At 51.1% G+C, this 21,630-nt stretch overlaps 1 protein-coding gene across 2 annotated transcripts in view; it reads right to left on the minus strand.

The window, feature by feature from the left end:
- Positions 1-21,630, minus strand: part of RAVER2 (ribonucleoprotein, PTB binding 2) — a 54,204-nt gene that overhangs the window by 10,923 nt on the left and 21,651 nt on the right. The window contains exons 4-9 of one of the 2 annotated variants that reach the window (XM_075320350.1): positions 11,969-12,160; positions 3,708-3,834; positions 3,550-3,623; positions 2,385-2,486; positions 2,213-2,300; positions 1,550-1,686 (exon numbers count right to left, since the gene is read on the minus strand). In XM_075320350.1, coding sequence (XP_075176465.1) covers positions 1,550-1,686; positions 2,213-2,300; positions 2,385-2,486; positions 3,550-3,623; positions 3,708-3,834; positions 11,969-12,160 — 720 coding nt within the window. Of the gene's footprint in view, positions 1-1,549; positions 1,687-2,212; positions 2,304-2,384; positions 2,487-3,549; positions 3,624-3,707; positions 3,835-11,968; positions 12,161-21,630 lie in introns of both variants that reach the window. The other variant, XM_075320349.1, reaches the window with a different exon arrangement.

Consider the following 21,630-nt stretch of genomic DNA (forward strand, 5'->3'; position numbering starts at 1 on the left):
CTGCAGAGACAAGCTCTGAGCATGAAATCTCATCATGGCATCTGTACTACATGGAGACAAAAGGGACGGAAATGACTCCAATCAGAAAAAGTGTCACCTATAAAGGTACTGAGGTCCCTTATGGTGGCAGTCTGATGGCCGGTAACAACAACTCCCAGCCTCTCCTTACCATTATTAAAAGGACATAATGGGAATTGTAGGTTCAAGTGATACAATGACCTGACATTGCAATTAATCGCTGCACTATGCTTAGTGATGTACATATGTACTGACAGTGGTTCTGGTGCTGTATACAAGTACTGTCGGTGGCTCTGGTGATGTACACATGTATAGGTTCTAATCTTCTACACATGTAGCAATGCATAACACAACATGCTTCATGGCTATGTTAAATCTTAATTTCAAATCTCTAAGTTTTGAGGTTTTTTTACGAGGAAGATTTTTTTGAGTTTCTGCTCCAAAAGCACAGTTTAAATTAGTGCGTGTTCACCGATTTGTTTGGAGCAGAAACTCTTGAAATACTCAAAGGGAATCTCTCACCCCATTTGATGTCTCTAACCTATTAATAGGGGCAAAAGGTTATAGAATGCTCAAAATAATCATACCTGTCTACCTCATATCAGATGCCTTCTTGTGAAAAAAATCATCACTTATTCCTCTATGCGAATGAGGTCTTCCAGGATATGAGGCAGATGGTGCACAGAGGATAGCGCTGCCTCCACCCTTCATTAGTGCAGCTGTCGCCTCCAATCAGCACACAGTATTATTGTGACGTCTAGTTGTGGTCCTGAAATCCTTCACACTGCAATTACCGACGTTCTACTGTTGTGTTCCCCCCTCCTATGGGCATAGGCTTCTTGTTTCATCTGCACTAGAACTTGAATAGCAGTGACTCTCTGGTGCCTGCGCAGAAAAAGCAAAAAGCAAATGCCCATAGGAGGGGGAACAACAGTGGAACATTGGCAATTGCGGAATTTCAGGACAGAACTAGACTTCTCATAGATACAGTGACACTGACAGGAGGCGACAGCTCCACTAATGAAAGGTGGAAGCAGCACTATCTTCTAGGCAGCATCCGCCCCATAGCCTGGAAGACAATAACAGAGGTATAAAAGATGAGTTTTCCACAAAAAGGCATCATATGAGGCAGACAGGTATGATTATTTTCAGCACTCTATAACCTGTATACCCATATTAATAGGCTAGATACGTCGAATTGGGTGAGAGATTCACTTTAAAACATGAATCTGGTGAAGTATTAATGTACTGGCTGTGGTTCTGGTGATTTATTCATGTAAGTACCCCTATAATTTATTTGCGGCCCTTGGGATTGGTTCAGTATGGCAATGTGGCCCTTGACCCAAAAAATGTTGTGCGCCCCTGCCTACACTCTCCCCAGCACGCGGCGTCAGTCTGTCTACTGGAGCCAGACGATGTCCTCAAAAGAAGGACAAGAATATCGCCAGGACCCCTCATCACAGCATTTCCAAGGAAACATTTACATTCCCCAAAAAGCTGCATCCAATAGAAGCTAAGAGATGATTCTCACCGTGAGCTGCGAGTCAGTGGCAGCGGCCTGGATGAGCGCTGGATTCTGTCCCCCCAGCAGTGACCCATCGGACATCCCCGGTGCAGACGGCTTGTCCTGTGTTAGCCGGGGCAGACTGTGGTAATAGGGTAACAGACCTGTAGAGATAGAATATGGATCATTAACCCTCCACGAACATCGAATGTGTGTTACACGGACCCCGTAGAGCTGTTCCTGCCCTACACATGATCGTATATGGGGACGTTGGTCAGGACTCCCCAAACAATGCACAACCTCACGCTTCCCAACCACAAGGTGCACTGCGGCTTCCGCTGATGTTGGGCTTCGTCTACATTGATTTTTGGCAAGAACTGTGGACCTGCCGGAGCCATTACGCTAGGCTGTTCCTGGAGACCACAGCTACATGAGGAAGCATAGATGCTGGACTAAGGAGCAAAGGTGACCGATCAGCGGCACAGGCCAATCTGATAAGCGGCGATCTTATCTCTGTATGTTGGTAACACATTAACCAATTGGTGGTAGAACTCGAACTCTGAGCCATCGCCACTCCTCAGCATTAAGTTAGGTTGTCTCTAGCGTTGGGCTTCACAAAACTCAGACTACATTACCCCCGATCTCTGACCCAGCGCTGCTAGTCACCACCCCAGAATGTGAAGCCCTTACTTTTCGGCATCTCTCTGTGCAGAGCCTCCACCGATCCTTGCTGCGCCGTCTGCAAGATGGAGACCGGGGCTTCTCCCAGAAGGCCGGGCTTCTATGGCCAAGGAAAACATGTATAAGACAAGCAGAGTCGTGAAGGAAGGTGGAGAGCGCCCCCTGCTGGCCGTGTACTTACACTGTTATTAGACTGTGAGCTCTTGAGCTGCAGGAGCTGCTGCTGCGCCATCTGCAGGTGGGGGAAATTCTGCAGCAGGAGGTTCCCAGCGAGTGCCGGCTTCTGTGCAACAAACAGATCGACTGTGATACAAGACCCTCAGCAAGACCCCAAGAGCAAACCCTCAGCAGTAAAATAAAATTCACTGACAGCAATCAGAGATTGGAACAAAGCAGTAAGGAAAATCCAGCTGGACTCCAGAGGATAAATACAAATTCTTCTTTATTTATTTCTACTTGATTAAAAAAATATCCATATTGCAAGTAAAGACACCGGCTTGTGCACCCTGATGAATAGCAGATGTATACCACAACGCGTTTCGGCGAGAATCCTTCCTCAGGAGCTGAGGAAGGAGTCTTGCCGAAACGCGTTGTGGTATACATCTACCATTCATCAGTGTGCACAAGCCGGTGTCTTTACTTGCAATATGGATATTTTTTTAATCAAGTTGAAATAAAGAAGAATTTTTATTTATCCTCTGGAGTCCTTGTTCTATTATCTTCTCGGCTAGCTGCCGTAATCCGTGCCGGACCATTGGATATCAACAGGGGGATCTATTCAGGCTTGTCTCTGCAGTGGTGAGCGTTTTTTTTATATTTCGCAATCAGAGATGGCGCACAAACTACATTACTAGTATGATAAGAGACTTACTAGAAGTATTGTATTTTGAGGGAAATGCCCTTTAATAAAAGTTAAGGGGGATTGCTCTCCCCTCACATATTGAAAGTTACAATACGGCAATAAGCGTCTTGCAGAAGAGAAGGAATCCTCCCGGATGTCATCAGTGATGCAACATCAGCACCTCCAACTTTTAAAGGCGTTATCCAGGAAGGGACTGGCCATAGGATACGACACTAATAAACGATCGGTGGGGTCTGACACCCAGCCCCCCACCAATCAGCCGGAATCCATCCTGGAACGGAGCCGGATACGGATTGATGGTGAATTCTCAGGAGAACAGATCAGCCGGGGTCCGACATTCGCTGTAAGATGATCAGAACTGCAGGACTGTGTCTGGCCCTGGTCAGGCGTCAGACCCCCACTGATCAGATATTGGTGACCCGTCCTAGACAACCCTTACGGGTCCGCATGGACTAATTCCCATGACCGTATCATGCCCGCTCACCTGATGTTGATGGTTGAGCTGAAGAAGCGCCTGGCTGACCGTCGGATTAACGAAAGGAGGTCGTCTAGTGGAACCTGCGAGATGAGGAAAGTTCAGAACGCGGCAAAACACACGGGAGTGACTGAGGTGTAAGGACTGGGCCGAGGACCGGCGCTCACCGTGCTTCCCCGGCCTCCCGCGGGACTGCGGCTGCAGGAGCATCTGTAGCATGGCCGGGTTATTGAGGCTCTGTATGATCTGCGCCTGGTTGGGCTCTGGAAGCAATCCTTTCCTGTTATTCCGCAGCTGGACAGACAGACAAGCTCAGATGAAAATTGTGAGTAATTATACACAAAACGTTCACTATGTAGAGCAGAGGTCTCAAACACGCGGCCCCCGAGGCTGCTTGTTGCGGGCTGCAGACCCCATGATGATCGCAGCTGTATGCCGGGAGTCGGCACCGTTAGGACTTTATTACAATTGAATCATTTGCGGTGCCACAAGGATGGGCACAAGACGACAAGGACGGGCACAAGACGACAAGGACGGGCACAAGACGACAAGGACGGGCACCTTACTACAGGGCACACAGATGGGGACATTACTACAACATGTTGGCCAAAATTACTATAGGATGCAGCTAAATTAAGAAAAATTTTACAAGAAGGTGATAAAATTTAAAATAAAGCATCAATTTTATTTTTTGCCATTAAAAATGCTTATATATACATATATATAAATAAATTTAACTAGGCAAAAAAAGTGAAGGTTTGTTATAATAAAGAATCAAGAATTCATTAAAAATGTCACTTTGTCCTGCAAATAATGCGGCCCCTCAATTTTTTTTTCTATATGCGGCCCATGCACCCAGCTGAGTTTGAGACCCCTGATGTATTGCCTCGATTTTTATAATAGAAGCTATAATTTTATTTTTAGCTTGTTTTGTATCCTACCAAACCAATTACCGTATTTTTCGGACTATAAGACGCACCCTGGTTTTAGAGGAGGAAAGAAGGGAATTTTGTTTACTTACCGTAAATTCCTTTTCTTCTAGCTCCAATTGGGAGACCCAGACAATTGGGTGTATAGCTTATGCCTCCGGAGGCCACACAAAGTATTACACTAAAAGTGTAAAGCCCCTCCCCTTCAGCCTATACACCCCCCGTACTGCTACGGGCTCATCAGTTTTGGTGCAAAAGCAAGAAGGAGGAAAAAATTATAAACTGGTTTAAAGTAAATTCAATCCGAAGGAATATCGGAGAACTGAAACCATTTAACATGAACAACATGTGTTACAAAAACAGGGGCGGGTGCTGGGTCTCCCAATTGGAGCTAGAAGAAAAGGAATTTACGGTAAGTAAACAAAATTCCCTTCTTCTTTGTCGCTCCTTATTGGGAGACCCAGACAATTGGGACGTCCAAAAGCAGTCCCTGGGTGGGTAAATAATACTTCATAATAGAGCCGTAACGGCTCCGTCCTACAGGTGGGCAACTGCCGCCAGAAGGACTCGCCTACCTAGGCTGGCATCTGCCGAAGCATAGGTATGCACCTGATAGTGCTTCGTGAAAGTGTGCAGGCTCGACCAGGTAGCTGCCTGACACACCTGCTGAGCCGTAGCCTGGTGTCGCAAGGCCCAGGACGCTCCCACGGCCCTGGTAGAATGGGCCTTCAGTCCTGAGGGAACCGGAAGCCCCGAGGAACGGTAAGCTTCGAGAATTGATTCCTTGATCCACCGAGCCAGGGTTGACTTGGAAGCTTGTGTCCCTTTACGCTGGCCAGCGACAAGGACAAAGAGTGCATCCGAGCGGCGCAGGGGCGCCGTACGAGAAATGTAGATCTTGGCGGACGTTGGTTTCCTAGCCTGTCTCATAGTGACAATGACCTCTTGAGATAATCCTGAAGACGCTAGGATCCAGGACTCAATGGCCACACAGTCAGGTTGAGGGCCGCAGAATTCAGATGGAAAAACGGCCCTTGAGACAGCAAATCTGGTCGGTCTGGCAGTGCCCACGGTTGGCCGACCGTGAGATGCCACAGATCCGGGTACCACGACCTCCTCGGCCAGTCTGGAGCGACGAGGATGACGCGGCGGCAGTCGGCCCTGATCTTGCGTAACACTCTGGGCAACAGTGCCAGAGGAGGAAACACATAAGGAAGCCGAAACTGCGACCAATCCTGAACTAAGGCGTCTGCCGCCAGAGCTCTGTGATCTTGAGATCGAGCCATGAATGCTGGGACCTTGTTGTTGTGCCGTGACACCATTAGGTCGACGTCCGGCATCCCCCAGCGGCAACAGATCTCCTGAAACACGTCCGGGTGAAGGGACCATTCCCCTGCGTCCATGCCCTGGCGACTGAGAAAGTCTGCTTCCCAGTTTTCTACGCCCGGGATGTGAACTGCGGATATGGTGGATGCTGTGGCTTCCACCCACAGCAGAATCCGCCGGACTTCCTGGAAGGCTTGCCGACTGCGTGTCCCACCTTGGTGGTTGATGTAAGCCACCGCTGTGGAGTTGTCCGACTGAATTCGGATCTGCTTGCCTTCCAGCCACTGCTGGAACGCTTTTAGGGCAAGGTACACTGCCCTGATCTCCAGAACATTGATCTGAAGTGAGGACTCTTGCTGAGTCCACGTACCCTGAGCCCTGTGGTGGAGAAAAACTGCTCCCCACCCTGACAGACTCGCGTCCGTCGTGACCACCGCCCAGGATGGGGGTAGGAAGGATTTCCCCTTCGATAATGAAGTGGGAAGAAGCCACCACCGAAGGGAAGCTTTGGTTGCCTGAGAGAGGGAAAAGTTCCTGTCTAGGGACGTCGGCATCCTGTCCCACTTGCGTAGGATGTCCCATTGAAGTGGACGCAGGTGAAACTGCGCGAAAGGGACTGCTTCCATTGCTGCCACCATCTTCCCCAGGAAGTGCATGAGGCGCCTCAAGGGGTGTGACCGGCCTTGAAGGAGAGATTGCACCCCTGTCTGTAGTGAACGCTGTTTGTCCAGCGGAAGCTTCACTATCGCTGGAAGAGTATGAAACTCCATGCCAAGATATGTCAGCGATTGGACCGGTGTCAGATTTGACTTTGGAAAATTGATGATCCACCCGAAACTCTGGAGAATCTCCAGAGTAACGTTGAGGCTGTGTTGGCATGCCTCTTGAGAGGGTGCCTTGACCAGCAGATCGTCTAAGTAAGGTATCACCGAGTGACCCTGAGAGTGGAGGACCGCAACTACTGTAGCCATGACCTTGGTGAAAACCCTTGGGGCTGTCGCCAGGCCGAACGGCAGTGCCGCGAACTGAAGGTGTTCGTCTCCTATGGCGAAGCGCAAGAAGCGCTGATGCTCTGGAGCAATTGGTACGTGGAGATAAGCATCCTTGATATCGATCGATGCTAGGAAATCTCCTTGGGACATTGAGGCGATGACGGAGCGGAGGGATTCCATCCGGAACCGCCTGGTCCTTACGTGTTTGTTGAGCAGTTTTAGGTCCAAAACAGGACGGAAGGACCCGTCCTTCTTTGGAACCACAAACAGGTTGGAGTAGAAACCGTGGCCCTGTTGCTGAAGAGGAACCGGGACCACCACTCCTTCTGCCTTCAGAATGCCCACCGCCTGCAGAAGAGCCTCGGCTCGCTCGGGAGGCGGAGATGTTCTGAAGAATCGAGTCGGAGGACGAGAGCTGAACTCTATCCTGTAACCGTGAGACAAAATGTCTCTCACCCAACGGTCTTTTACTTGTGGCAGCCAGGTGTCGCAAAAGCGGGAGAGCCTGCCACCGACCGAGGATGCGGTGTGAGGAGGCCGTAAGTCATGAGGAAGCCGCCTTAGTAGCGGCACCTCCGGCGGTCTTTTTAGGGCGTGATTTAGACCGCCATGCGTCGGAGTTCCTCTGATCCTTCTGAGGCCTTTTGGACGAGGAGAATTGGGACCTGCCCGCACCCCGAAAGGACCGAAACCTCGACTGTCCCCTCCTCTGTTGGGGTGTTTTTGGTTTGGCCTGGGGTAAGGATGTTTCCTTTCCCTTGGATTGTTTGATGATTTCATCCAATCTCTCACCAAACAAACGGTCGCCAGAAAATGGCAATCCAGTTAAGCACTTTTTGGAAGCCGAATCTGCCTTCCATTCCCGCAGCCACAAGGCCCTGCGTATTGCCACCGAATTGTCGGCTGCAACCGCCGTACGGCTCGCAGAGTCCAGGACAGCATTAATAGCGTAGGACGCAAATGCCGACGTTTGAGAGGTTATGGACGCCACCTGCGGCGCAGACGTACGTGTGAGTGCGTCAATTTGCGCCTGACCAGCTGAGATAGCTTGGAGTGCCCATACGGCTGCGAATGCTGGAGCAAAAGACGCGCCGATAGCTTCATAGATGGATTTCAACCAGAGCTCCATCTGCCTGTCAGTGGCATCCTTGAGTGAAGCTCCATCTTCCACTGCAACTATGGATCTAGCCGCAAGTCTGGAGATTGGAGGATCCACCTTGGGACACTGAGTCCAGCCCTTGACCACGTCAGGGGGGAAAGGGTAACGTGTATCCTTAAGGCGCTTGGAAAAACGCTTATCTGGACAAGCTCGGTGTTTCTGGACTGCCTCTCTGAAGTCAGAGTGGTCCAGAAACATACTCTTTGTACGCTTGGGAAACCTGAAACGGAATTTCTCATGCTGAGAAGCTGACTCCTCCACTGGAGGAGCTGAGGGAGAAATATCCAACATTTCATTGATGGACGCAATGAGATCATTCACTATGGCGTCCCCATCAGGAGTATCAAGGTTGAGAGCGGCTTCAGGATCAGAATCCTGATCAGCTACCTCCGCTTCATCATACAGAGAGTCCTCTCGCTGAGACCCTGAACATTGTGATGATGTCGAGGGGATATCATAGCGAGCTCGCTTAATCGGTCTGGGGCTGCGGTCCGTGTCAGAGACCTCACCCTGGGATCCATGAGACACCCCGGGAGGACATTGCTGTTCCAACTGAGGGGGACCAGGGGGCAAAGATTCCACAGTGCCCCTGGCTTGAGATGCCGGCCTGGACTGCAAGGCTTCTAATATCTTAGCCATAGTCTCAGAAAGTCTTTAAGTAAAAACTGCAAACTCCGTCCCTGTCACCTGGACAGTGTTAACAGGTGGTTCTCCCTGGGCCGCCCTTAGCAGAGGCTCCGGCTGAGCAAGTGCCACAGGGGCCGAGCATTGCACACAATGAGGGTCAGTGGAACCTGCCGGCAGTATAGCCGTACATGCTACACAGGCAGCATAGTAAGTCTTTGCTTTGGCACCCTTGCTATTTGTGGACGACATGCTGTTGTCTCCTCTGAGCAATACAGGAGGGTATATAGACAAAAATCAACCGTGCACCATACAGTGTAAAGTATAGTCTATAATCATATAATCTATAAGTACACTTCTGCACTAGTGGGGCCAGCACCACAGGTGCTGCTTACCGCCTTCGCAAAGCGGTTGTGTGGGCACCAGAAATCCTGCCTGGGTCTCCCTGAGCTTGTCTCTCCTCTCCAGCTTTAGCAGAGCTGAGAGGAATGGCTGCCGGCGTCCTGAGGAGAGGAGGGAGCCGTGGGCGTGACCCAGAAAAGTGCGGGAACTGGTGCCCCACTGTGCAGAGTGAGGGGGGTGGAGTATGCAAAGCATGCTCCAGCCCTCAGTGCTGCCGTCCTGTACAGCGTCCCGCCCTTCCCCTGACTGGCAGGGCTGGGGGCGGGAAGAAAACGAGACTAGGCCGCAAAAGCCGGGGACTCGAGTTATAAGCGCGGCCGCCGTATAAGCGCGGTCGGCGCGGAAGTCCCCGGCGCACTAACAGTCCCAGCCGCGCCGCAGTGATAACCATGGCAGCGGCGGTCAGCGCGGCAGTCCCCCTACACGAACACACTCAGCGACGCTGAAGTGTGTAATGGCACAAACGCAGTCAGCGCTGCTGTCCCCGGTGCACTAGCACACCCAGCAATGCTGGAGTGTTGCTGTGCGCGGTCCCCACGGGGACACAGAGTACCTCAAAGTAGCAGGGCCATGTCCCTGAACGATACTCGGCTCCTATCCAGCATGGTCCTCAGGAGCTGTGGATGGAGCACGGTCTCCTGTGCCTGGAGACCGAAAAGATCCCACTTCACCCAGAGCCCTAATTGAGGGATGGGGAAGGAAAGCAGCATGTGGGCTCCAGCCTCCGTACCCGCAATGGATACCTCAACCTTAACAACACCACCGACAAGAGTGGGGTGAGAAGGGAGCATGCTGGGGGCCCTGTTATGGGCCCTCTTTTCTTCCATCCGACATAGTCAGCAGCTGCTGCTGACCAAGCTGTGGAGCTATGCGTGCATATCTGACCTCCTTCGCACAAAGCATAAAAACTGATGAGCCCGTAGCAGTACGGGGGGTGTATAGGCTGAAGGGGAGGGGCTTTACACTTTTAGTGTAATACTTTGTGTGGCCTCCGGAGGCATAAGCTATACACCCAATTGTCTGGGTCTCCCAATAAGGAGCGACAAAGAAATAGGAAAATAAAACTTAAAGCCAAAAAATGTGGTCATGACACACTGTTATGGGGCGAGGATCTGCTGCTGACACTGTTATGGGGGTGATGTCCCCAAATTCTCTACTAAGGTACCCCATCCTGGTAATGATCCTCCTGCCTTGTATATGATCCTGCTATAAACCCCCATCCTGCTCATATACCAGCATCCTGTTCATATACCCCCATCCTATTGATATTTCCCCCATCCATCCTGTTCATATACCCCCATCCTGCTCATATACCCCACATCCATCCTGCTCATATACCCCCATCCTGCTCACATACCCCCATCCTGCTCACATACCCGCATCCTGCTCACATACCCGCATCCTGCTCACATACCCGCATCCTGCTCACATACCCGCATCCTGCTCACATACCCGCATCCTGTTCACATACCCGCATCCTGTTCACATACCCGCATCCTGTTCACATACCCGCATCCTGTTCACATACCCGCATCCTGTTCACATACCCGCATCCTGTTCACATACCCGCATCCTGTTCACATACCCGCATCCTGTTCACATACCCGCATCCTGTTCACATACCCGCATCCTGTTCACATACCCGCATCCTGTTCACATACCCGCATCCTGTTCACATACCCGCATCCTGTTCACATACCCGCATCCTGTTCACATACCCGCATCCTGTTCACATACCCGCATCCTGTTCACATACCCGCATCCTGTTCACATACCCGCATCCTGTTCACATACCCGCATCCTGTTCACATACCCGCATCCTGTTCACATACCCGCATCCTGTTCACATACCCGCATCCTGTTCACATACCCGCATCCTGTTCACATACCCGCATCCTGTTCACATACCCGCATCCTGTTCACATACCCGCATCCTGTTCACATACCCGCATCCTGTTCACATACCCGCATCCTGTTCACATACCCGCATCCTGTTCACATACCCGCATCCTGTTCACATACCCGCATCCTGTTCATATACCCGCATCCTGTTCATATACCCGCATCCTGTTCATATACCCCCATCCTGCTCATATACCCCCATCCTGCTCATATACTCCCATCCTGCTATATGCCCCCATCATGCTCATATACCATCCTGGTATATGGCCTGTATCCTATACCACAGAGAAAAAAAATAAACGTTTATACTCACCTTTTCCTCACTCCCTCCAGCACCGATCATCTTCCTCTCAGCGGCAATGACCTGTGTGTGTGTAGCCGTTCCCCTGCAGCATCGCGATGTCTTCCTGTCTGTGCCGATCAGCTGATCAGCACAGATCAGCTGACCGGCACAGACAGGAAGACATCGCGTGCTGCAGGGGGGCGGCTCCACACACGGGGACGGGTGAGTGCACTGATTCACTGCACCCCGCGCTGATGACGCGCGGGGAGCAGTGAATACAGCCGCACATGATCACTGCAGGCTGTAATTGCCAGGGGTGATCATGCGGACCGGCTCTTTATTATGCGCGCGTCCCAGCTCATCCTCCCGCCCACCTGTCAGTGCCGGCTTCAGCGCTAAGAAATGGGCGGGAGGATGGGCGTGCATATGTAATGAGCGGGCCCATGTGGTCACGGCAGGCGCTGCTGCTGCCTGCTCGTGCCCCCGATGACCCGCTCCACCGCAGCACCCTCGTTCCCGGCCGCAGCCCTATAGTCAGACCATAAGACGCACCCCCAACTTTCCTCCAACATTTGGGGGGAAAAAAGTGCGTCTTAAGGTCCGAAAAATACGGTATGTGCATTCTCGCCACCTTTAGGGACAGGATCGAATTCAAAAAACGTCTACAATATTACTATGGTGTTTGTGCTGAAAGCTGATTAGTTAGGACCCCCGATCTCATGGTTCACAGATACACTGGGAGGTGAGACCCCAACATCACGTCTGCAGGTTTCATACGGTCATGGACACCGTGTGCCGTCCCCTCTCTTACCATTCCCTGTGCTGCTACGAGAGCGGCGAGGACGCTTCTGCCCGGAGACCCCGGGGCACAGAAGGAGACCTGGATCCGGCTCCCGTTCACAGTGGTCCAGTCCATCGAGTCCTTCACCTCCTCCGCTTGCTGGGCAGTTTCGTACTCGACCACCGCGAAACCCCCAGAACATCCGCTCTCCTCTTCTGCTATCTGTAGGAGAAATCACGACAAATAACAATGAGAGGTTGTTAACTTTACATTTTATTCTTAGAGGAGCCGCAGGTTGGAAACCGCTGCAGTCAGTCCTGCTGCCATTTGTCCTATAACACCCAGTGTGCGCTCACAATACTGTAGACTGGTATAAATCAGTGGCTTCAGGCTATGCACATATAGTGGACAGACCTCCGCTGCCTGCTCCTGCCCCCTGTATGTATCATTATGGGGGACGCCACTGTATAAACTCTCTATTTGGGTGCGCTTATATGAGCAGGAAAATGTCTGCAAAGAGCAGTGAATATTCATGTAGAAAAAATGGACCGCTGCTGGACCGGATGAAGCGGTCCTACAAATCCTTCAGGTGGTCCTAGACCTGGACATCCCCTTTAATATATTTATTGACTGCCTATCAGATATCTTTACGTGGTGACCCTATAATAATGTCTCATTGGCCACATCCTGGGATAAATCAGCCGGACGAGTCCCAAACCCACAAACTAAGGCCATAAAGAGACAGTGACACCATTGAATCTGCCATGTACAGGGGGGATGCCAGGAGAGCAGGGGGGTCCGGAGCGATCCACAGTGGGGAGGGGGCATAACGGCCATCACTTCGTGGCTGTAGACCTGCATCCAGGTCACCAGTCGGAACGTACAGGAAGCTAATATACTGATATGAATGGGTACATCCCCCTATACACCAAATACTCCTCAGAGCTGAGGATTTGTTACAATGGTATCTAATCAGGACTCTTCAGGATGGGTAAGAGATTCTGCTGACGTGTTCAGCCCAAATAATGCTGATGGCTATGGATACAGATAAGCCGGAGTGTCTGCAGATGGATCACAGCAGCTCTATTCCCCGACAGCAAGCAAGGATCTGGAAAGATGCAAGACTCTAAACATTAACAATTTGCACATGTCTCTGTTATACAAGGATGAAGCTTTAGGCATCTTGGCGGGACGGAGTCTGTGTAATATCAGATCTGGAGAGGAAAAGAGCTGAAGGCAGAAAATACGATAGCGACAACAGCAGAAATATAGATCTCACTAATGCCAGAGGGGAGGCGGAAATATACATATATCAGTGTTATTACACTACATACAGAATCTAGTGTAATAATGAGCTATCTCCAGTATAATACTCCAGAGCTGCACTCACTATTCTGCTGGTGCAGTCACTGTGTACACACATTACATCACTGATCCTCAGCTACCTCCTGTATTATACCCCAGAGCTGCACTCACTATTCTGCTGGTGCAGTCACTGTGTACATACATTACTGATCCTGTACTGATCCTGAGTTACCTCCTGTATTATACTCCAGAGCTGCACTCACTATTCTGCTGGTGCAGTCACTGTGTACATATATTACATTACCTATCTTGCACTGATCCAGAGTTGCAGCTGGCAGACTGTTGTGCTGGAATATGGCTTGTCTATTAAACAGATCATTGCCACTGTCTGTGCACAGAAAGGGCACGTACAGGGTAAATATCTTAAAGTGAATGAACAAGCAAGTTTTTCACATAGAGTACAGGCAGTGAGGAGCTTATTCACATCAAACCTTCAGTTTAGAGATTTGATGCTTTATAAACCCTTCAGAACTGATCCCATTGGTGCAGTGGTTTGAGCATTGGGGCAGGACTATATGAGTCGGGTCCTCTGGAATGATTCCTCCTCCTGCCTTGCTTCAATTTATTTAAATTTCGCACCACCGCTGCCATTGCCGATGTTGCTATTGTGATGTTGTCTTCAATAAAATGGCGCAGGAATCAGGACATGCACGTCCCCCGATCTCTGGCGCCATTTTCCTGAGGACTCTGTGGAAATGACTATGAGCGGCGATGGCACATGCGCTGATGAAAAACCAAGTTCCACCTGCACATGTGCAGTCACAGCTGCTCATCTTCATCTCCAGTGTGTCTTCAATAAAATGGCACCGGAAATAAGAATTATTCTTACCGTTAATTCGTTTTCTAGGACCTTCCAGGACAGCATAGGAGGTTGTCTCTCCACGCCCTAATTGGGACAGGAAGCACAAGAGAGGTTAAAAGGACCCTCCCACCTCCCATAGCCAGTGTCTTACAAAGAACCCATAGCATATGAGAAGTACAAACACATCCAGGAATATCGAGGATAAGGGAGGGAATTACGTGCTGTCGTGGAAGGTCCTAGAAACCGAATTAACGGTAAGAATAATTCTTATTTCTCTAGTCCCTTCCACGACAGCATAGGAGGAATACCAACGAATTGATACCTAGGGGGGGACCACAGCCTGCAGGACCTTCCTGCCAAAAGCCAAATCCCTGTTGGAATCCAGATCCAAACGATAATGCTTCGTGAACGTATGGAGGGAAGACCACGTAGCCGCCTTGCAGATCTGCTCAGGAGAAGCCCCTGCCCGTTCAGCCCAGGAGACAGAGGTAGCCCTGGTGGAGTGCGCCGTAAATCCGGTAGGCGGAGACAGATGCTGAGCGAGGTAGGCGTCTCTAATGGCCCGCACAATCCAGTTGGCGACGGTACTCTTAGCCACCTTCCTGCCCTTATTTCGACCAAAGGGCTGGATAAACAGGTTATGATCGAGACGCCAAGGTGCGGTAACATCCAGGTAGTGCAACACTGTCCGACGAACGTCCAAAGAATGGAACACTTCCTCCCCCGGAGTCCTAGGATGCTGACAGAAGGAAGGCAGGACGATGGACTGAGAACGGTGAAAATCTGAAACCACTTTGGGAAGGAAGGAAGGGTCCAGCTGAAAGACAATGCTGTCATCTCTGACGGTCAGGTAAGGCTCCCGAATAGACAATGCTTGAAGTTCCCCGACTCTATGAGCAGACGTAATAGCCACGAGAAAGGCAGTCTTGTGAGAGAGAGAACGGATGCTACAGGAGGACAGCGGCTCAAAGGGCGACTGAGATAGTCCGGTAAGGACCACATTGAGATCCCAGCAAGGTGTCAGGACCCTCTGTCGCGGACAGAGCCTACTAGCGGACACAAAGAAACGGCGGATCCAGCGATGATCTGCCAGAGCCGTGTCAAAGACTGCACTGAGTGCCGAGACCTGTACCTTCAGGGTGCTGGGCCGAAGGCCTAAGTCCAATCCACTCTGGAGGAAGTCTAGAATCTGCGCAACGTTAGGCCGGAGCGGGTCAGGAGGCCGAGAACCACACCAGGAGGAAAATCTCATCCAGATTTTATTGTAAATACTATTAGTCACCGGTTTACGGTTCTTCTGTAGAGTAGCCACGACCTTGTCAGAAAGTCCCTGGGCCTTCAGTGCCCGGGCCTCAGAAGCCAGGCAGCCAATTTGAGTTTCTGGGGGTCCGGATGGGAAATCGGACCCTGAGACAGTAAACTGGGGTCTGAACCCAGGAGGACCGGTCCGTCGATCCCGAGAGTCAGGATCAGGCTGTACTAACTCCGCCGAGGCCACAGAGGAGCTACCAGGATAGTTGCGGCTCCGTCGTCTCTGATCTTCCTCAGGGTTCGTGCGAGAAGAGGAATTGGGGGGAAGGCGTAGGCGAGGCAAAAGGACCAATCGTGGCAGAAGGCGTCCACCCCCAACGCATTGTCCCGAGGATTCAGGGATGAAAATGTTGCGACCTTGCGATTTCCTGCCGAAGCAAAGAGGTCCACCTCTGGAGTACCCCACCTTGCCACCAGAGAGCAGAACACCGCTTGATCCAGACTCCATTCCCCTGGGTGAACATCCCGACGACTCAGGAAATCTGCCTGAAGGTTTAGGGAACCCTTTAGATGGACTGCAGAAAGGGATAGCAGGGACCGTTCTGCCCAGTGGAAGATCCGGGAGGACACAGACTTCAAGGCGCCCGATCATGTACTGCCCTGATGGCGGAGATGTGCCACTGTGGTGACATTGTCTGAGTAGACCAGGACGTGAGTGTCCCGGACGAGATCCTGAGCCGCAAGGAGGGCTTCCCTGACTGCCCTGAGCTCCCGGTAGTTGGAGGATTGGGAGCTGACATAAGGACTCCAGACCCCCTGAAATGGGGAGTTTGCCACCATAGCACCCCATCCCCGCAGGCTGGCATCGGTTGTTAATGTAACCAGGGGCGTCTGAGTCCAGGAAACCCCCACCTTCAGGTTGCTGGGACGCAGCCACCAGAGAAGGGATGAGGAGACTGTCCCCGCGGGGGCGAAACCGTCTGTTCAGGGAGGACGGGAGTCTGTCCCAATGCGCCAGGATATGATCCTGTAGACACCGAGAGTGGGCCTGAGCCCACCTGACTGAGGGAATGCAGGACGTCATAGAACCTAGAGCCGACATAGCCGCTCGAAGGGTCGGGCGAGCCCGACGGCGAAGCTTTGAGATTTTGGCTAGCAGGGCCAACCTGTGGCTCCCCGGGAGAAAGGATGCCTGTCTGTCGGAGTCCAGCAGCACTCAGAGAAACTGCAGAGTGGAGGAGGGGTGCAACTGTGATTTCTTGAGATTGGGGATCCATCCCAAGGAACGAAGAATGCCTAAAGACTTCTCCACATGGCTCCGGAGGGTCTGAGTGGAGGGAGCCACGAGAAGAAAGTCGTCCAAATATGGAACTAGACAGATACCCTGCAATCGTATGAAGGCGACCACCTCTGCCATGATATTTGAAAAGATCCTTGGAGCCGAGGAGATCCCGAAGGGAAGTACATTGAATTGGAAATGAAGCACTTCCTCCCCGTGCAGAACCGCAAACTTGAGGTATTGCCTGTGACACGGATGGATGGGCACATGGAAGTAGGCGTCCTTCAGGTCTATTGAGGCCATCTGGTGGTGCAGACCTATCAGTGGGATAGCCGATTTCACAGACTCCATCTTGAAACGCCGGCACATGACCTGCCGGTTGAGACGCCTTAGATTGATGATAATCCGGACGTCGCCAGACGGCTTTTTGACAAGGAAGAGACGGGAGTAGTGGCCTATCCCTCCTTCCTGACTCGGGACTGGGGAAACGACCCCCGAGTGCATTAGCTCCTGAATCTTCGTGTACAGTAGGGCCTGGGAACCCTGCGACGCCAGAGCCGTGACTCTGAGGCCCGGAAGAGGGGGGGGAGATGAATTCTATTAAGAGACCCTCTGAGACGATCTTCAGGACCCATTGGCAGGAGGTGATGGACCGCCACTGGGGAAGAAACGCCGAGAGTCGTCCCCCCACCCGAGCCGAGTCACGGTTTGTCCTGCTGAGGACGTTGTTGATGGGGAGGGATGAGGATGTTTCTCCCTCTACCCTTAGGATAGCTCCACCGGCCCGACTTCCCTTTGGGCTGGGAGGCCTGAGGCATCGAGGGACGAAAGGACCGCTTCCTGGGGGGTCTAGGATCTGGTAAGGCCTTACGATCATTCGCCTTGTCCAGAATATCATCCAGGGCAGGCCCAAACACCAAATCCCCTTTAAACGGAAGGGAGCAAAGTCTCATTTTGGAGGTGGAGTCACCACTCCATGCCTTAAGCCAGAGGGCACGTCTGGCAGAGTTAGATAAGACCGAGGTCCTGGCAGCCAGGCGGACTGATTCCACCAAGGTATCCGCCAAAAAACTGGTAGCCTTCCTAAGTAAGGGAAGGGATTCCAGTAACTCATCCCGAGGGGTACCCTGGGAAATATGAGCCTCCAACTGGTCTAGCCACCTAAGTAGGGACCGGGAGACACGAGTGGAGGCAATGTTGGCCTGAATGGTAGAAGACGATGCCTCCCAGGATCGCTTCATGAGGCCCTCGACCTTCCTATCCATCTGATCTCTAAGCTGGGAAGTATCTTCAAAGGGGAGCGCCGTTTGTTTAGCTACCCTGGCCACCTGTACATCCACTTTGGGGACCTCCCAATGCAACCCAGAAGTCTCCAGAGGAAATCGGCGCCTGGGGTCACCCCGGAAATGCTTCTCAGGAAATTCCCATTCCTGAGAGACAATATCCAGAATATTGGCATGAACCGGAAACCCTAATTGTTTGACAGTTTTCAGGCCAGCAAACATTTCATCCTGGACCGAGGGAAGAACCTGCACCTCCTCTAACCCCATAGTGCTCCTAACCGCCCCAATAAGATCCCCCAAATCTTCTGAGGGAAAAAGGAAGGACTGGTCAGACCTCCCGGAGGAAGAACCTTCGTCGGGACCCTCCGAGGCGGAATCAGCATCCTCATGATCAGACGGGGCCGACTGGAGTTTCCTTTTCTTTGGGGGAGAAGGGCCAGGAGCAGAGAGGGAGGCTAGTGAGGCCTGAATCTCCTGCTTCATCATGGACCGTAGCTCGTCTACCAGGGATGGTTGTTCAGCCCTAATAATCTGGTCCGTACACTGTTGGCAAAGCTTCTTATCCCAGACTGCAGGGAGCTTTTTTACACAGACTGGACACTTTTTAATCTTTTCAGTCCGTTCATAGCGGTCAGGCTTATCAGGCTTATCAGACCTCTCTGACTTGTCACATTTGTCAGATTTCTTAAGGTACTGTCACACATAACGAGATCGCTAGCGAGATCGCAGCTGAGTCACCGTTTGGTGACGCAGTAGTGATATGTGTTATGTGTGCCAATATGTGTGACACTTACCAGCGATCAGGCCCCTGCTGTGAGATCGCTAATCGTTGCAGAATGGTCCAGGCCATTTTCTTCAAAGGCGATGTCCTGCTGGGCAGGACACATCGCTATGTTTGACACTGTGTGACAGGGTCACAGTGACTGCTAAGATCGTTATACAGGTCGCTACTGCGTCCTGTATTGTTCCTGCATTGTTGGTAAGATCTGACTGTGTGACATCTCACCTGCGACCTCCCAGCGACTTACCTGCGATCCCTATCAGGTCGCATCGTTTTCGGGATCGCTGGTAAGTCGTTGTGTGTGACTGGGCCTTTAGTGGCCTTGTCCTCCTGGAAAACACAGACCAGAAGAAGCCATAAACATCAGCCTGAGACCATTCATGAGGGACCACCCCCCTCCGTACTTACTGTGGCCGGGGGAACACTGGGCTCTGCAGATGCAGGGGAAGACAATCAGGGAGCACAGTAGAAATCCTTACCATGAGTCTGAAGTCTTCAGGGCAGCCGTTTGTTTAGCTACCCTGGCACCTGTACATCCACTTTGGGGACCTCCCAATGCAACCCAGAAGTCTCCAGAGGAAATCGGCGCCTGGGGTCACCCCGGAAACGCTTCTCAGGAAATTCCCATTCCTGAGAGACAATATCCAGAATATTGGCATGAACCGGAAACCCTCATTGTTTGACAGTTTTCAGGCCAGCAAACATTTCATCCTGGACCGAGGGAAGAACCTGCACCTCCTCTAACCCCATAGTGCTCCTAACCGCCCCAATAAGATCCCCCAAATCTTCTGAGGGAAAAAGGAAGGACTGGTCAGACCTCCCGGAGGAAGAACCTTCGTCGGGACCCTCCGAGGCGGAATCAGCATCCTCATGATCAGACGGGGCCGACTGGAGTTTTCTTTTCTTTGGAGGAGAAGGGCCAGGAGCAGGGAGGGAGGCTAGTGAGGCCTGAATCTCCTGCTTCATCATGGACCGTAGCTCGTCTACCAGGGATGGTTGTTCAGCCCTAATAATCTGGTCCGTACACTGTTGGCAAAGCTTCTTATCCCAGACTGCAGGGAGCTTTTTTAGGGTATGTGCGCACTAGGCGTTTTTTTCACGCTGCGTTTTTATGTGCGTTTTTGTCTAAAAAACGCACCCGCGGCTAAAAAAACGCGGCAAAAACGCATGCGTTTTTTCCGCGATTTGGTGCGTTTTTTGCTGCGTTTTTGCTCACTGCGTTTTTAATCAGTGCACAATGCCATTAAAGATTGTTGATGAAAAAAAAAAAAAAAAAGGTCTGATGTCATTTCCTTCTTCAAAATGTTCATTGTATGCAGGAGAGCAGACAGCTGCAGAACTAGTGTATGCAGGAGAGCAGACAGCAGCTGCAGAACTACAAGTCTCAGCATCCTCCATTCACTAGTGTATGGAGGAGAGCAGACAGCAGCTGCAGAACTACAAGTCTCAGCATCCTCCATTCACTAGTGTATGGAGGAGAGCAGACAGCAGCTGCAGAACTACAAGTCTCAGCATCCTCCATTCACTAGTGTATGCAGGAGAGCAGACAGCAGCTGCAGAACTACAAGTCTCAGCATCCTCCATTCACTAGTGTATGCAGGAGAGCAGACAGCAGCTGCAGAACTACAAGTCTCAGCATCCTCCATCCAGGACTGTATGCAGTTTTTTGCCCAAAAAGAAAAAAAAAATGACGTAGGCTTCGCCATATTTTTGTATGCTAGCCGGGTACAGCAGGCAGGTACGGGCTGCCCCCAACCCCCAGCTGCCTATTTGTACCCGGCTGGGAACCAAAAATATAGAGAAGCCCTTTTTTTTTAATTATTTCATGAAATAATTAAAAAAAAAAATGACGTGGGCTTCGCCTAATTTTTGAGTCCAGCCGGGTACAACTAGGCAGCTGGGGATTGGAATCCACAGTGCAGGGTGCCCATGCTTTCTGGGCACCCCCACTGCAAATTGCAGTCCGCAGCCACCCCAGAAAATGGCGCTTTCATAGAAGCGCCATCTTCTGGCGCTGTATCCAACTCTTCCAGCTGCCCTGAAGCCGGGTGGCTAGCTAGGTAATAATGGGGTTAGGGCTAGCTGTATAGCTGGCCCTAAGCCCGAAATTCATGGTGTCACGCCAATATTAGACATGGCCACCATGAATTTCTAGTAATGATAAAAAAAAAAAACAACACAGAGAAAAATATTTTTATTAGAAATAAAACACAACACAATTAGTGACTCCATCTTTATTGAAATAAACCCCCCTCCGCAGTAATCCTGGGTCAGGGTCCCGCGCCGTCCAATCAGGATCCAATATCATCTGATCGGTTTGCTGGAAGGCAAAGCGATCAGATGATGTGTCAGGATCAAGTGCCTGAATCACATCACACATCAGCTGATTGTATAAAAGCCGATTATACAATCAGCTGATGCATCAGTAGAAAAAAAAAAAAAAAATAATACTCACTTATGTGTTGTGCTGATTACCGGCAGCTCCTGGAGCGATCGATTGGACAGGAGTCTGATCCTATACGATCGCTGCCGGAGCTGCCGGTAATCAGCTGATGAAGTCCCCTGACGGCAGGATCAGCTGATAGCCGGCCGGGCGCGAAGAAGGGAATTTTGTTTACTTACCGTAAATTCCTTTTCTTCTAGCTCCAATTGGGAGACCCAGACAATTGGGTGTATAGCTATTGCCTCCGGAGGCCACACAAAGTATTACACTTAAAAGTGTAAGGCCCCTCCCCTTCTGGCTATACACCCCCAGTGGGATCACTGGCTCACCAGTTTTAGTGCCAAAGCAAGAAGGAGGAAAGCCAATAACTGGTTTAAAGACCAATTCAATCCGAGGAAACATCGGAGAACTGAACCATACCACATGAACAACATGTGTACCCGAAAAAACAGAAAAACCCCGAGAAAACAGGGCGGGTGCTGGGTCTC

This window comes from Anomaloglossus baeobatrachus, chromosome 8 (assembly GCF_048569485.1).
Source record: "Anomaloglossus baeobatrachus isolate aAnoBae1 chromosome 8, aAnoBae1.hap1, whole genome shotgun sequence".
NCBI classification, from domain to species: domain Eukaryota; kingdom Metazoa; phylum Chordata; class Amphibia; order Anura; family Aromobatidae; genus Anomaloglossus; species Anomaloglossus baeobatrachus.